This window comes from Girardinichthys multiradiatus, chromosome 11, assembly GCF_021462225.1.
Source record: "Girardinichthys multiradiatus isolate DD_20200921_A chromosome 11, DD_fGirMul_XY1, whole genome shotgun sequence".
Lineage (NCBI taxonomy): Eukaryota > Metazoa > Chordata > Actinopteri > Cyprinodontiformes > Goodeidae > Girardinichthys > Girardinichthys multiradiatus.
Window position 1 is genome coordinate 39,652,760 of NC_061804.1, and position 16,172 is coordinate 39,668,931.

General features: G+C 40.2%; 1 protein-coding gene across 1 annotated transcript; it reads right to left on the reverse strand.

Annotated features, from left to right (window-relative positions):
* Positions 1-1,028: 1,028 nt before the first annotated feature.
* On the reverse strand, positions 1,029-16,100 carry si:dkey-250d21.1. Its single transcript, XM_047378984.1, has 11 exons — positions 15,772-16,100; positions 13,690-13,810; positions 12,052-12,159; positions 11,927-11,963; positions 9,999-11,773; positions 9,888-9,918; positions 7,472-9,219; positions 7,327-7,375; positions 5,441-7,239; positions 3,299-3,335; positions 1,029-3,159 (listed from the first exon to the last, which is right to left on the reverse strand). The coding sequence occupies exons 1-11, from the start codon at positions 15,864-15,866 to the stop codon at positions 1,634-1,636; spliced, it is 7,326 nt and encodes a 2,441-aa protein (XP_047234940.1). The 5' UTR covers positions 15,867-16,100; the 3' UTR covers positions 1,029-1,633.
* Positions 16,101-16,172: the final 72 nt, after the last annotated feature.

Here is a 16,172-nt window from a genome sequence, read left to right on the forward strand (position 1 = left end):
AAGTACTGAAATCCCTGTTTTCAAACAAACTCTGTAAAACATACACATTCATATACGGACCCAGTAGACGTTAACGCAAAATATTTATTTCAATTTCCTGAAACTAGGAACATGGGACATTTTTGTGGGGGAGAAAATGAAAAATTTTGTCCCAGACAATGTTAGAATGCGGACTAAACAAAGCTGCATTCCTTATATAAAAACACCAATGAATAAACTAATTTACTTATATAACTGTAATTAAGACCTAAACTCTATTGACATTTTGAAAAATCTTTATGGCGTAAAATTACAATTGTTTTTAAACCCCTTCAGAAACCATGAGCAAGAGCACTGCTCTGTACAGTTGGTGTTTTTTTTTGTCACTTTTCAAAACATTTATGGAAAAAATAAGAACTTAATATAAAAGTTAAAATTAACAAACTTTTGATAATTTTTTTTAAACAGCAGTGCAGTGTTTTTTTTTATTACTGAAATTCCTCCTTTAAGAACTGCTGGAAGTCATAGCAATGATTAACAGGAAAGGAAAAGCAACATCTATCAGACTTGCAGAACACACTTCTTCCTTGAATTATTTATTAACTAACAAACAATACCAACAATGGACCAGAAAACAGATGATTTGCATCTCCCGCAAATACAGGTCAAACACACCCGCTGTCATACTGAGTACTAGCATGTTCTCCTACTCAACTGGCAAATGAGTAGCAACTGTAAACTAAATATTTACCCAGCATAGTTGAAGAATCAGAAAAGTTTCCTCTGAACTCGTTCTTAGTGCAAGAATCAGATCCAGTAGTGTTCATTAACAGAGGAAATGGGATCCTTATTTTAGCTTTGCTTGGTACAAACACATCTATCATATGACGAAACAAAAATGTATTTTTATAAAATAATTATTTGAATCTCTGTATATTATTCAAGCCACACTATTTTTGAATTATAGCAGCACTGCTCCACCTGGTGTTGACTTTTATACTAGCATACATACTTCAACAGTTACCATTCATAGCAAACAAGTCGAAACATCTTTTTGGATCATTTTATTAGTTTTTTGACAAATATATATGAAGGTTTTCCTTCCAAGGAAACATTCTTCTCAAAGATACGTTTACAGCAAATTCATTCTCGTAAGGAGATGCCAAACACAGAAAATCATCAGAAGACATGAAATGACTGTTTCTAGTTGTGCCAAGGAAATATAATGGTGCATTTTAAAACTAAGAATGAGTTAATAACAGTGAAATAACCCAGTATGGTTGTTTCTGATTATGGGGAAAATACATTTTTTCTCAAATAAAACCAATGGGACAATGCTGACCATCTGAATCATCATGAAACGGGGTAAAAATCAGTTTCTCATCAAGGCACAAGCACCGAGAACCATCGCTGGGCTTTGTGTTTTTCTATGACATTGGTCCCACTGGGAGGTACAACTATATAAGCTCCAAAATGAAAGAGGAAATAACAAGAGCATAGGACTGGGCTTTGCAGGACAGGACTTTGCAACCAACAGAAGATTCATTAATGTACAGGGACAATTTTCCAGGAAGGCTAAACAGTCCTTCAGTTAGGTGGTACTAACATCCACTTCCTCCCAAACACATTGCTCAAAGCTTCAAACCTGCAACCCCTACAGAGAATGTAGCTCAGAGAGGGATCTCTTCTCCTGCTGAATGAACTCCTGCAGACTCCTTTTCCCCTGTTTGAAGTTGCTCTCCCGCCTTGAAAATGGCAAAATGACCTGAAGTCTGAGGAGCGTTTCAATATTACTAAAACTTCTGATCTGTGATGTCTTGAGCGTATCGAGCACAGTGGCTGGAAAGTAACCTGCCAAAGGATCCAACCATTTCTCCTTCCACGCCTTCATCTCAGAGTGTAGAGAGGACTGGTCTGGCAAGTCCTCCTTATACAGCCGAAACACAAGACCACTAAGAATGCTGGTTTCCACTTTGAGCATTGCATAAGGCACAATCTCCAGACACCTTAATGTATCCAATACCTTGTCTGTGAAGAGGTCATCGATTTCTGCTATCGAGTGCTCCACGACCTTCATGCTGACAGAATCTTTATAAAAGTCGCTCAGTGGCTCAAGAAGAACTGAATGCAGCATCTGGACGTTGAGTTTAGAAGCCAGGAAGACTGCTTCCTCAAACCAGGACTTGTGATGGACGTCAATCTCGCTCTTTAGTTTACTGAGGGACACTTTGAGATCAGGCAAGCTATTCACAGCAAGCAACATGTCTAAAGGTTTACCTTGAAGAGACTGGCTTAGCTTTTTAGTTAAGGTCAGGACATTCTTTAACACCACAGTTGTAAAGATAAACTCAAAGTTTCTGATCACATCAAAGAAATACGATGCTTGTTGCTGGTCTGAAGTACTTCCCTCTTCTTTCAGCTCGTTCAGGCAGAGGACAGCTGCTTCCAAAACCTCTACCATAACCTCATGCATGTCATGACTCTTCTCCCAGTTCTTGATGAGTTTGTCCCTTAACTCACTGGCCTTTGACTCATCCTGCTGGAAATTCAAAATGATCATGTCTTCCAGCATGTTCTGGCGTGCTACATCCTCTGTGAGCCAGCGTAATAATTTATCTATGACGACTGCTCCATTGGCTGCTTCTTCGGCAGGAGAGGATCTAGCCAGCCAAGCGTTGAGGGACAAAGCAGAGCTAACTGTTCTAATAGCCTGAGGGTATTTTGTTGCAATGGCTAAACTTACAGCCCTCATCTGAGCTCCTACTTCACCAACACTTAGCGAGGCCTGTCCTCTGCAATACTCCATGTTGAGTCCCCACTTCTCGGACAGGGCAGTTTCAATAGCGTCAGAAAGGACAACGGAGTCTTCAGTGAACGGGATGAAAGCCAGCGTTTCCTCACACTGGATGTCCTCTTTGTTTAAATACCTGATGCACAATGGAATATAGAGCTCACCATCAATTTCAACGGTTTGCTCAGTTATAATTGTGAAAAACTGAGAGTCCCACAGTTCCTTTAGGATTTCTTCGCGTAGCTGCGGCTCATAGAAAGACACCGCTGTTCTAGGCCCTCCAGCTACCTCTTGAGTCATATCTGGCTCTTTCACCTCATCATCTGCAGGTTTCTCAGCCACACCGGATTCCAGCAATTCTGCTGTTTCTGCTGGTTTCTGGTGGACTCCTAAATTTTTGCAACAAAAAAAAAAAGTTATATTACTACCCTAAATCTACACAGAAAAAAAAGCGTTTTCCTTCTATCTACAACAAAACAGGAAGCTGATGAAACGATGATATGGTAACAGTGCAATACAGCAACTTACTTCTGTCCAACTTCAGTCTTTGGAGAACTTTCATTACCTGAAATAAGTAGAAAACTTTAGTTACATATTATAGCAACCTAACTATAATCTAAAATCTTGTTTTATCATCCAGATAAACAGATGCGACCACAGATTTTTCTGTTATCAAAACAGTAGTAATCTAAGCTTAATGTGAAGCTACTGTATAATTTGGGGCTTTTTATAATCCATCGGAACAGTTCTTTCTATAGGGCGAAATAAAAATACAACTTCAAAAATTGTTAAAGATTACTTTTGGATTTAATATGAACTTTATCTTATCTACACAGGATAGAATTTATACATACAGGCTCAAATACATCCAAACTTATTACTTAATTATAATTTATTTTCTAATCGAACTTAGACCCGCTGTTTAAAAAACAAAATCAATACACAGAGGTGTAAAATCTGGATTGGTTTAAACTAAATTAAATATGGACCTGGTTTAGAACACATTACTCCTAAAGTCACAGAATAACAGGTCACAGCTTCTATGTTATACCTGTATCTGGTTAGTGAAAATACCAATTAATGGGAGAATCATTGCTAAGATTGGGATCTAAACCAGAGCAAGTTTAAGAACCATGGGTTCTAAAGAGTCTTATGACCAAGTGGAAGGGAAATTGCACTTTTATCATTTTTGAATGAGTGTGCATTTCTGCACTAGATACTGCATTACTTTCTGCCCATGAGTCAGACAAAAACCTACGTTTTTATGTGGCAAAGAAAATCATCTCAGTACAAGTCACTGTAAAAAGCCATTTTTTTCTCTGAAATTCAGATTTATTCTCTTTCAGAAAAAAAAAATAGGCAGTAAAGTTGGGAAAATCTAGTTTTTTTCTATACTTGTTTTTTCAAAGTTTGGATATGAAGAATTCCATACTTTTCTAAATATTTCAAGACTGCTTAGGAACACTGCCTTTATTTAGTTCAGAGAAAGCAAACACTTTTGAGTTTATTCCTTAATCTCACAACACAACTAAGGGGAGTGATTTTGGGAAAGTAATTCAGAAAGTCTTCCAAAACTAGTTTTGATGTTTGTTGGGGATCATTATGCTGTTGGAACCCCCGAATCTGTCCAGGTTTCAACCATCTGACCTAAACCGTCAGCTCAGATAAAAAGGAAGTTGGTTAGACAACCCAGGATCCACAAGGCTTATCATAAACCTGAAGATGCCGAAACACCAGTTTGATTTCCTGAAGTTCCCTTTTGGAATAATAAAGTATTTTTGAACTGAACTGAATTGAATGAATAAAGAGCCTGCCAACCAAAAGAGAGGCAATTGCTCCAAAATCAACACCTCCTAAATCGTGACTGAAACTAGCCTGCTGCCCACCTGGACAAGCCATTCTGAAGATGAGTTTTATAGGCAGACAAGACAAAGACGAAGCTTTTTGGTCATAATGACAAGAAGAATTTTTGAAGAAGACGAGGCTTTCAAACCTAAAACATCTGGACCAAGGACTGTGATGGTATCGTCAGGCTGGTACCGGTGCTTGCACAAGTGGGTGGAAGAAAAGAAGGAGACAGATTTCCTCCAAATACTTTAACTTCAACTCAAATAAACAACTAAATGGTTGAAACCTGGAGATAACTGGGTGTTAAAATATCACAATAATTCCAAAGACAAAGACATCTCAACCGGTTTTGGATTGGATAGAGCAGACTAAAATGAATCTTCTAGAATGACCTGGACCTGAAAATGTGTGGACTATGTTTAAAACGTAGTGGTCAAATATCTAGGTAGATCTTTGTCAGAATCAAGTTCATGATTACATAAAAGCATCTGCTTTCTATGCAAATTTACAAATATTAAGTCATGATTATGTATATATTTGAGCATATTTGAAACCAATTCTTCTTCTTAAAATCCATTCAATTGTTGTATGATCATTCCATGCTGAAGAAAGAATGATATAAATGTATCATTAAAAGCCCAACATTAATGACATTCAAGCCAATAACAGGTGCATGTATACTGTCACTGTATGTCAAGAATTTCCATTGTGTTGTACAAAACTCAAAGGCTAATCTGTTCCTAATATTTTGGCTTAAAGAAATGTGGAAAGGTGAAAAAGTAAAGCCACTGTATATGATCCTAAAAAAGCTCAAAAACATACCTGGGACAAACATGGGATGCTCTCTGGATCAACCTCCATGCACTTCTCAATGACTTCTGACAGTCTCTGCAGAGTTGTGGAGTGCGAGAGGAGCATCACTTGCCTGATTCTGCTGCCTCTGCATGCAGTGTTCTTCAACAGATCCCTCATTGAGTTCAGAGTGGTCTTCATCAGGTCACACTCCATACTGACACTTGGCAGGACAGCAACCAGTCTGAGTAGTAAGGTAACAGTTGGGTGGCTTTTGGACTCTGGATGAACAAGTGCTTCAGCAATAGATGTTGGAAGAGCAATATCCTGGTATTTCTCTCTCCAGACAGCCGCCCAAGCGTTAATTTCCTGCTCGGCTGCGTCCGGTTCAGGAAGATCTGTAAGGTAAAGGCTGAAAGACTTGTCTGTGGACTCTGACAGTATGGGCTGTGGATTGCAAGACGGCAGCAGTGACAGGACAGACAGAGCTTTTAAATGGCTGTCTGAGAAGCAGTATTTAACTTCCTCAATCAAACTATGGAGGAGTGGAATACTCAGATTATCTCTGTAGTAAATTTCAGGAGAATCATAGCTGTTGACTTCCTCTGAGAAGCACACCTGTTCAGGAGCCACCTTGGTTGCCAACTGGAATGCCTGTTCAAACCAAGTGGAGTGGATTGTGCTCACATTTTCTAACATTTTCTCAAGAGTATCTACGATCAAAGGGATTTTTTCCACCTCACAAAGGATGTCAGCAGGGTTTCCACAGCGGAAAACAGTGCTGCAGTTACGAAGAGGGGCACAGGCATTCTTCAAAATTACAAGAGTGACAATGAAATCAATGTTCCTCAGAGCAGCAGAGAGAACCTGTGCATGCATCGACTTAGCACCTGTGGCGCTGGAGCTAACAGCATCTAAGCAGCTAAGTACGCCCTCTAATGTATCAGCAAGGATGTCAAAAAAGTCTTCTCGTTTTTTCCACTTTGAACAGCATGTTTCTGGAATTTCCTCTAAAGCCTCTCTTGGCATGTTTAAAAGCCCGTCAACAGCTTGTGCTAACTGTTCCTCCAGATGTGGAGATTCGTCAAAGAACAGCAGCAGATCTTCTGTGATGTCCAGCATTTTTGCCACAGAAGGGCAAGGTACACTACTGGCAAACCAATGAGCAAGACCACAAGACTCACTGGGTGTTACGACACAAAGCGGGAAACTGTTGAGGAACTCTAAAGACATTTTCTTCAGACTTTGAAAACCTGGGCCCAAATGCATGAATGCTTGGCCTCGGCACTGTGACATGGGCAAGCCCCAGTCTTCAGTAAGAATCTTTGCAAGGTTACTTGATTGTCTGTCAAAATTGCTGCTTTCATCAAATGGTAAGAACCCCATGAGTTCGACTTCTGGAGTAGATTCCCCAACGTAACGAACAAAAACAGGTAGGTAGGTCTTGTCAGCAACTTTAACAGGTTTATCTGAGATCAGGGAGAAAAATGGAGATTCCTGTATTTCTTTAAGTATGACATCTCTGATTCCATTTATGAGTAGGTTCACCATTTCATCATCACTAATCCATGGTATGCCTTTACTTTCACTCCCAAACCAGTGGCACATCTTTAGCTCTTGAACAAGTGGCTCTCGGTCTTCTTCAGAGAGGTCACAGAGACTGCTTTTCTTTTTCCCCAGGAGCGCAGCCAGCCTAAAAACTGTGGCCAGGCTCTGACGGTTATCTCCGGTGAGGCCATTTTCATCAGCTGCTGTCATTTCTTGGTTCTGGAGCTTCTCAGGAGACTGATGAACACTGAGCTCTTTAGGTTTGTCATTGATATCTTCAACTAAACAGATAATGGAAAACAACAAACAGTTAGAATTACTAGGAAAACATTGGCAAAAATATCAAAAATCTTATCTTTACAGCTTACCATCCATATTATTTTCAGAGTTCCTAATCAGACTCTTGGATTCCTTGTCCTGCAAGAATAGCAATACAAGTTTGTCATTTATGAAATAAAAAGAGCTATACAGTAAAACAAACTGAATGGTGATTATACAATAAATAGTACATACCAAACAGATGCCCTCCAAGGCTTGAGGAGTAACCTTCAAACACTGGCTGACCATGCGGTCCAGATCCCTGCTGAAGTTCGTGCTGACATGGAGCATAGCCAAACACACAGACCTGTCCTTGGGATCCGTGTTTCTCAAGTAGTCCTGGAATTTATTGTGGCGCATTACAACTCCACAGTCCTCCAGTGTTGTGCTGGGAAGCACAGACATGATCCTTAGCAGGGTATTGATGTTCCCAAAGTACTGCATGAGCGGCAGGCGTAACGTGTGAAATATGGAGCTTGGGATGGTCACGGATGCCACCTTAGTCTTCCATGTTACTCTCCAACAACAGAGCTCTGTAAAGAAGTTGTCAGCGTCAGGGAGATCGCTGCTATAGAGAGGGGGCTTTGACTTCAGGCTCTCAAACATGTAGCTCACGGTCACTGAGCATGGAACCAGGGAGAGGAAGTTGAGAGCTTCTTTGTGGTCGTCTGAAAAGTGATCCTTTACAGCATTGATGAGGTTGTCTACAAGAGGGACACTCAAGCAGTCTTTGTAATAAGTGGCTGGCTTTATCAAGCCGTCTTTTGGAAGGGAGTCGTCAGGCACTTCAATCTGTACTCTAAGGCTATGTGCTATTGCACAAGCCTCATCAAACCAGTTCTGGTGAAACAACTTCATATTGGTTTTGACTCTGTTCAGAGTGGCCACAATACCACTGATTTGGCAAAGCTGGGATGCAGCACTGAACTGGTCCTTCTGGATACCTGCACTGAGCTCTCTGGTAAAGGAGGATGCATTCTTCAAGACCACCATAGTAATGATGAAATCAAACTCCATGAGTTTGTTCAGATGAACTGCAGCCTGTTCAGAAACAGACGGTTTCCATCTCTGTGGGTTGTTCTTGATCTTCTCCAGACATTCAACAAGGGGCTCGAGCATCTGCACAAATACCTCATAAGAATCATGCTTCTCCTGCCAAACAGTGCAGAACGTCCCTTGCAACTCTTGGACCTTCTCGTAACTCTCTCTAAGGCCATATGCTATCACATGGCCGAGCTGTTTTTCTAGAGCAACAGTGCTGCCAAAAAATGCCATGATTTCTTCAAATGTATCCAGGGCTCTTTTAACTGCAGGCACTGGGATTGATTTTGACCACCATGTATTGAAAGAATAGGCAGAGCAATGTGTGCTTATGGCAAGAGGATACTTCTCCTGGACTTTGCAGGCAAAGGCTTTAAGCTTGTAGGAAACATCACCAGAGCCAAGGTAAGCTTGACCTCTGCAGTTAGCTAAATCAAGACGCCACTCCACTGTTACTTTTTGCAGAAGACTTTGTACCATGACATCACATTCCAGATCTGCCTCAAGGAATCCTATCAGTTCTAAGCGCATGACATCAAAACTGTCAACAAACCTGACGAAGATGGGTAGGTAGTCTTTGTCTCCGAGTTTTACAACACGGTCAATGATGAGGGAAAAAAATGAACTTCCCACCTCTGTGAGGATCCCCTCCCTGACCGCATTCTCGCACACAGTGAGAACTTCCTTCATTTCAGACTTGGTCACATACTCAACTTCTCCATCCTCACTGTGCAGCTTGCTCTGACTGCTGTAAGCAGCCACCACTGCAGCCTGCAAAGCAGATTTAAGAGCTTCTCTGTCAGTCTCTGCACACTTCATCTCCACCAGCCTCTCAGCGTCCATCTCCAGATTTATCCGCTTCAGTTCTTCTTCAGTATCCTTTTCAGCATGGTTTCCATGGACTGCCATTGTAATGAAAGGTAAAATTGGACTTTGGTGAGATTACAGTAAAGAAGAAAACTTTTACAAAGTAAGTTAAGGTTGATATCAAATAACGTCCAACTATGTTTTAGTTACAATCATTGTTTAAAAAACAAAACAAATCAAAGATGCAGACATTAATATAAAAATGTCTGGGTGTATTTTACGGCTCAGATTTATTACTATGGTGATAACAGTACATATGGTATGTATATCGTGAGCACCTACTCAACAAACTATTTAGATATATGCATTCAGTCTCTTTATGTTAGTTATATACTTGTAAAAAATACAAATCTGTAGTCATTAAGAAATTAACAAATAGGTTGTTTAACTGCTAAAACAGCTGGCAGTCAGCGAGAAGCAACTGTTTTTTCGTTGTTGAGACGGATTTAATGAATTTCATTTTTTCCAGTATCTTGGTAGATTACTGATTTTCTGGGGTCACTGTTAGCAATGAACCCAAAGTAGAAAGATGGTAACACTTTTATTTGTTTATTCATATATAGTGCAGTCTTCATGTATTTGTTTGAAAACTAATTAACAGCAAATTCAATCTTAGGTTTTAGATTTAAATGTAACAATGTCAATATTAAGAACTAAACGTTTGTGTTGGAATTAAAAATAAATTGCTTCATAAGGCCCTCACCTTGTGAAGGGTTCTCTGTTATGGCATCATCCTGTAAAACAGTGACACAGACGTATGTTAGTTCAGAACGAATAGTCACCTCTTACAGTCTACTTCTGTTTATCTGCTCACCATCTGCAGCAACTGCAGGATGTCTGGATGCTTCTCGATGTACGACTCCACCATTTTTTCAACACTAAAGTGGACATCCTGGTTCACGTACACAAATGCCATGTTGCACTGTCTTTGGTCCTGAGGAGTGGCTTTCAGGTAGAAATGACATCGCTCCAGTACCATGTGGTATTGTCCGTACACATCTGCCTCGGCATTTACGCATGGAACAGTTCCCAACACTCTCAGCAAGCTCTGCACATTTGGGTAAAAGCCAATATCTGGAATTTTGAGGGTAGCAAACACAGTGGTTGGTAGGATTCTACGCTTGCTCGCATGCCTCCACTTAACTTCCCAACATCCAAGCTCTTCGTAGAATGTGTCAGGGCGTGCAAGGTTGTTTAAGTTGGCATCAGCAACTTTATCTCTGCGAATGCTGAAATTGTGGTCTGCCATGTAAGACGGCACTAACGAGAGCCACCGGAGAATCCTCACCATCTCTGTACTGAACACTCTCTTCACTTCTGCAACAAGATACTGCAAGATAGGCCGACTCAGTGTCTCTCTGTAAAAGTCCTCCAGTGGCGTCTCGTTTGCGTCTCCTTGGGCTATCTCTGGTTTGGTGATCTCCACACCCAGTTTCTTCGCTCGGCCGACAGCATCTGAAAACCATTTCCGGTGAAATATTGCAAGCTCTTGTTGGTATTTGTTTACCAGCTTTAAGGCATTAGAAATGGTGTACTGCAAGGTACTGCTGATGCTTATTATTCCCCTGAGACTGGAGTTAAGTATGCTCACACAGCAGAGTGTGTTCTTCAGAACAACAAGTGTGATGATGAAGTTAAAGTTCTTTAAAACTGGTTTGAGCTTGGCCAACTGTTCAGCAGTTTCTTCATCCACCTTCGAAATGATCTCATTGATGCAGGTAAGAAATGGCTCAAGAATTTCTAGCATGGTCTGGAAGGCATCAGTGCCATATTCCCAAATCCCACTGAGGGCTTCTTTGATCCTATGAACTTCTCCCTTTAAATGCCCATATGTCATCTGGATCTTTCCTTCCAATCGTTTGCTCAGCTCTGGTATTCTCCGAAGTAATATGGCCACCTCCTCTACAGTATCTGCAACCTTCTGGATGGAGGGAACAGGCATGCAGCGAATGATCCATATGTTGAATGCATATGGATCACTTGGTGACAGCACTACTTGTGGGAACTCTTGCAGGATCCTGCAGGTAAGATCCCGCATTTTCTGACACATGCTTCCTGTGATGAGATAACTGAGTCCTCTACAGTGCTCCATCCTCAAGCACCACTTATTTCTAAGGTCAGAAAGAAGCATGTAGAACAGATTCTCTGTATCCAAGTCACATGGTAAGAAGCCAATCAGGTGCTTCTGTGGGAAACCTGCAATCGTTACCGACCGAATGAAAACTGGAATCTGCTCCTTTCCCTCTATGTTTGTCACATCCTGAAGCAGAATGGAGAAAAATCTTGACAGTCTGAGACTGTTTTGGATCTCTTCTTGCATGAAGTGTTCACCAAACTGCAGGATTTCCTTCTTGTCTATTTTCTCCACACAGATGCGATTATGAGCCCGCTGACCCCGCACTCCTCCAATTGGCTCATCGGCGCCGACGTTTGCCCCATTGATGCTGAATCCTGTCAGAGCCAGGATTTCCTTAAAATAAATTTTCAGCGTCTCTTTTGCTCTTGAGGTGGTTACATCCCCTTGGGTTTGGTTTTCTTCTGGTGTTTTTGCAATTTCTGCTGTCTCTTCGTTCACTTCTGGTGCATTTTCTGGTGTAAAAAAAATTATAATTGAAGAATAATAAAACTGAGAGGCTGAAATTATTGTACAAACTCAACATCTTTTAATAAATCAACATGGGCCAACATGTTTGAATATAAAATTCATGGGATAAAACAAGCAAAATGAACAAGTTACTCTACCTTTTGATTTCTTTACAACAGCAGCTTCCTCTCCCGACTGGATAAGGACACATTTGGATCATTAGAACTTTTATGTTTGACAAACACCAAAAATACTAGTTTTGAACACTGAAATAAATACTTACTGGGTCTCTAGCTCTCTTCCTGTTGCATGATTCCGGTTGATTCACAGGAGCAGTAAAATCAAATATCGTAGGAACGGCATCTTCCTTTAACACACAGCTTGATGCAGTCTGAAAAAAGATTCAGTTTTAAGGCTTTGTCATGTGGACTGTGAATGCTCTCTGATATGTTGAACAGTAATATCTCATTGTTATATTAGTTTGACTTATTAGGATGGCATATTTGCTTATTTAATCAACTTTTTAAACAGTTCAACAGTTAACTTAGTTTCTATATAGGTTAACTACTAATGCAGATGTAACTTTAGTATTTAGCAGCCAGCAGACTGGCCCAGGAATGAATTTCGAGCGTGGTACTAAGTAGATGGTCATCTCACAGCTTGTCTTGAAATGCAAACTAGATGTTACAGCAGGGTAGGTGGAACAAATGTGAGCTACATCAGATGAGTGTGTTAGACTAAACCGCACTGTGGGAAATGCTGCTGGTTCTGTCGCAAAAACATCTAAAACTTATCATCGTGATCACCATAAATGGGAATTTGAATTTACTTTTTGCATACAACATTAAAAAATGAACAGTAAACAACTCTGCTATGACACAGGTTATAATCAACAGAATGATAGGCAAATGTGGTGACATAAGAGTACTAGCCCTTTTTATACTCTGGATTTTACAATGTTGCTGTTAAGAAGTTAGCAAATGAACCAATCAAGGCAGCCAAGTTGCAGGACAATGTGTGCTTACACTAACTCTGTTGCACATTAGGAGGCCTAACAGCTGTGGATCACATTTAACCGCTGTGCTGCTGGAGAGGAGTCCCACACAACAGGAAAATGTGTTAAATGGCTTTCAAATGACTGCAGGGCTATTTGCAGTGCTAAAGAGTGGGATTTGGTTAAGTCATTTAATTACTGATTTATATCAACAGGAACAAACCGAATGAACACATTTCTAAGGTTTTGACAAGTTCGGACAAAGTATTTAAAAAAAATTATTTTTCAACCCCATTTGAGCTGGATGGTGAAAACTCCCCTCCATTACTGTATATGGAAAATGTGACAACAAAAACCACGTTGCACAGTGGGCCATATGGAGGGCTGGTGACTTTTGTTATTACCATCCATAAAAGACTGAGTATTTGCAGAATAGTGTGAATAAACACGAACTAGTAACTGTCACATCTCCTAGTGCTGAAGCAAAACCCCTCTGCCTTCAGTGTTCAGCCTGGTTTTAGCTCAAAGATGATCCAAAAGTGCATGTTAGGGGAGTTGTTGCATGTTTACCTACCTAACGGATGTAAATAATTCTTCATTTTATCCTCGAAACGAACATTAAGTGGGAATGAACAGAGGGGCAACTGACAGGGAGCCGCATCAGCAAGAAAAAGGCAGTTATTTGTTCTTAACTGGCTGGCTAACGGCTATGTTGTCAGGTGAGTCTGCAATCGCTTTATTTTCAGTCCTAGTATAAGAAACGATGAAGGACAATAATCACTCTGAGCCCATTCCTGTTAGATTTGTAGTCATAAAGGACAGAGTTTAGGAGCATGCTGTAAATATCATCGCTATGTGAAATTTGACACAAGCCGTATCCTCTTCTGTTTGCTGCACGGGAACAATCAGCTCAGGTTTGGTTCTTACCTGCTGGGCAATCATAGAGGGCTCAAAGTGTTTTGCACAAACTTTGTACACCTTGTGCAACTGCTCTGGAGGCTGAGATGCCAAATCCTGGCGATGGCAGTTGTTTAACCATTGTTGGCACCTGAAAAATAAACGAGGTAAATAATTACATCAGATAGGCTGGAAACCACAGTATCTAACAATCTGTACAGATGTTTAATGAGAAGCAAAACAAAAACTCTTCTCCATTTTCCTCTAAGATAAGAATCTCACTATGTCTGATTCTGCTGTAAAAAACAAAACAAAATAGGAACTTGATGCATGTACTGTAGCTACACCAAGTCTTTTGTGCTGCAACCATTTAAACATGCTGGTGTTGTATAAATACTAATTGATCTGACTGGCTCCTTTGATAGACTACCCTAACCCACCCAGTTTGATGAGACATAAAATGCCTAAAGATTGTTTCAACATCAGTCACAGGCCATCTAAAACAGTTTAGCAGATTAGCAAAATTACTAAAAATGAAATGCTCGAACAGCTTGTGGACATGCAACCAACAGAGAATAGCTAAACAGTCTCATTAAAAACAAACTTGTTATTTTATGACCCGAAGTGTATCAACACAGATGCCAGGAGGGGAACATTTGTATCAAAATGGTTTCTTACACATACCATTTACACCAGGCAACCATGCCTAAGAATGAGACGCTAAAAAGTCCAAGCTAAACAACAAAAACAAGAGTTTGTAACCAGGTCACAGAAACTCCTTCACTTTAACCCATCTTTCCTGACACCACTGAGACAAATCCCCAAAACATCATCTGACTGAAACACATAAAGTTTACATGCATTTTGCAGCTTCTGATTCGGCTTTCTAATCAGGAGTTAACTGCTTTAAGGAGTTCGGACAACCATGGATCAGACCTAGTTTAAACTCTAAAATACTTAAACTGGTCAAACCTGAGCTGGACTGCTCTACGATGAGCAGAGATTGTTTAAGGAACAATTTATGTTTTGTGAATTCTTTACATTATTTGGGAAAACACAACAAGACAATTTCTGTGTTTCTGGCACACACAGGACCCCATACATGTGAAAGCCAGACTGAACAGCTAATCACTGATTACAGATTTTTTTTAGTTTGTGATCTGAAAAACCTTTACTCAACCTGAAAACTCTAAAAGACTTTAGTTCAATATTTGAGACATGTGGACCACTTATGATTGAGTATATTGCATAGAAACTGCTATATAGCCAACAGATGATTCACTTCCTCTTTTTAATTTGGACCCAAACTGGTGTGTTATTAACAACAACAAAAAGATATCCCACTTTTTGCGTTTTTAAAAATATAATAAAGGTTCCACAAATATTGAGTCAGATCAAGCACAGATTTAAAGTATTTTGGGATTTTGAAGTAGAACTGTTAAAAGGTTATCCAGACTACTTTAATGCAGTGAAAATAGCCCTTTACTCCTGTGGCGTCTCCTGCCGGAATACAAAACTAGACTGGGCAATAAAATTACTGACAGACATAAACTATATTTAGAACAAGCTGCAGAAAGTAGTTTTTCTTTCCACATTAAACTAGTTATCAGTTACTATAGAGCTAGCATTGCCCGTAAACCTAGGTAGATGGTGTACAATTAACTTTGCAAAGTGGTTGTAAAATGGAAAGAACTGGGTAGGTTATTAAAACCACAACACCAAAATACGACGACAAAAAAAGCATTATTCCCAAATTGCTCCCACGTCAGCCCCTGATACCCCTCAGTCAACAGTCTGTTGATCCGATGGCCATTTGCATATTTGGAGGAAAAGGTCTCCATTACAATTATTTTCCTTGCGATTGATCAATTAATCAAACTTGGGCAATAATAAATAAGTGGCACATGTGGGGATCTATGACGGCTAATAGTGGTGATTGTTTCACAGGACTTTTCTGTTAAGAATAACATGAGTCTGCGCCATTTTCCACAGAGTTGTGTCACTATTAGCTAACATGATGTTCAGCTAACCCATTGCTAACAGTCCACGGCTAACACATTTTTGCAAGCTAATTTCTCCCCAAAGTTTGCAGGAAATGATACGAAATATTACCTCTCCGGATCCAAAGGAAAGCTGAAGAGTGGAGTGGTGTTTTCGGACTCCCGCTCCTGGTAATCACAGTTGGCTGCAGCGCAGCAGTCAGTCATTTTGGACTGTAGTGTAGCTAGCAACTTAGCTAGCTTAGCTGGCGGTTGCAAGCTGGTAAAGCCCACTAAAACCAAACTCTGTCTACAGAGTCATGTCTTGTACACAAACTGCAACCAACTCAGTAGTTTCTATTGCACTTTCGTTTAATATCTCTTTGACAAACTAAGAAACGACTAAGTCCATGCTTTCCGAAGTTGAAGCTGCGATCTAAGCTAACAGTGGCCGAAAGCGTGTTGTCCTATCAACCAGGAACTAGTCAATGCAAGTGCACAAATGCACCAGCAGAGGGCAGCGTGGCACAGATA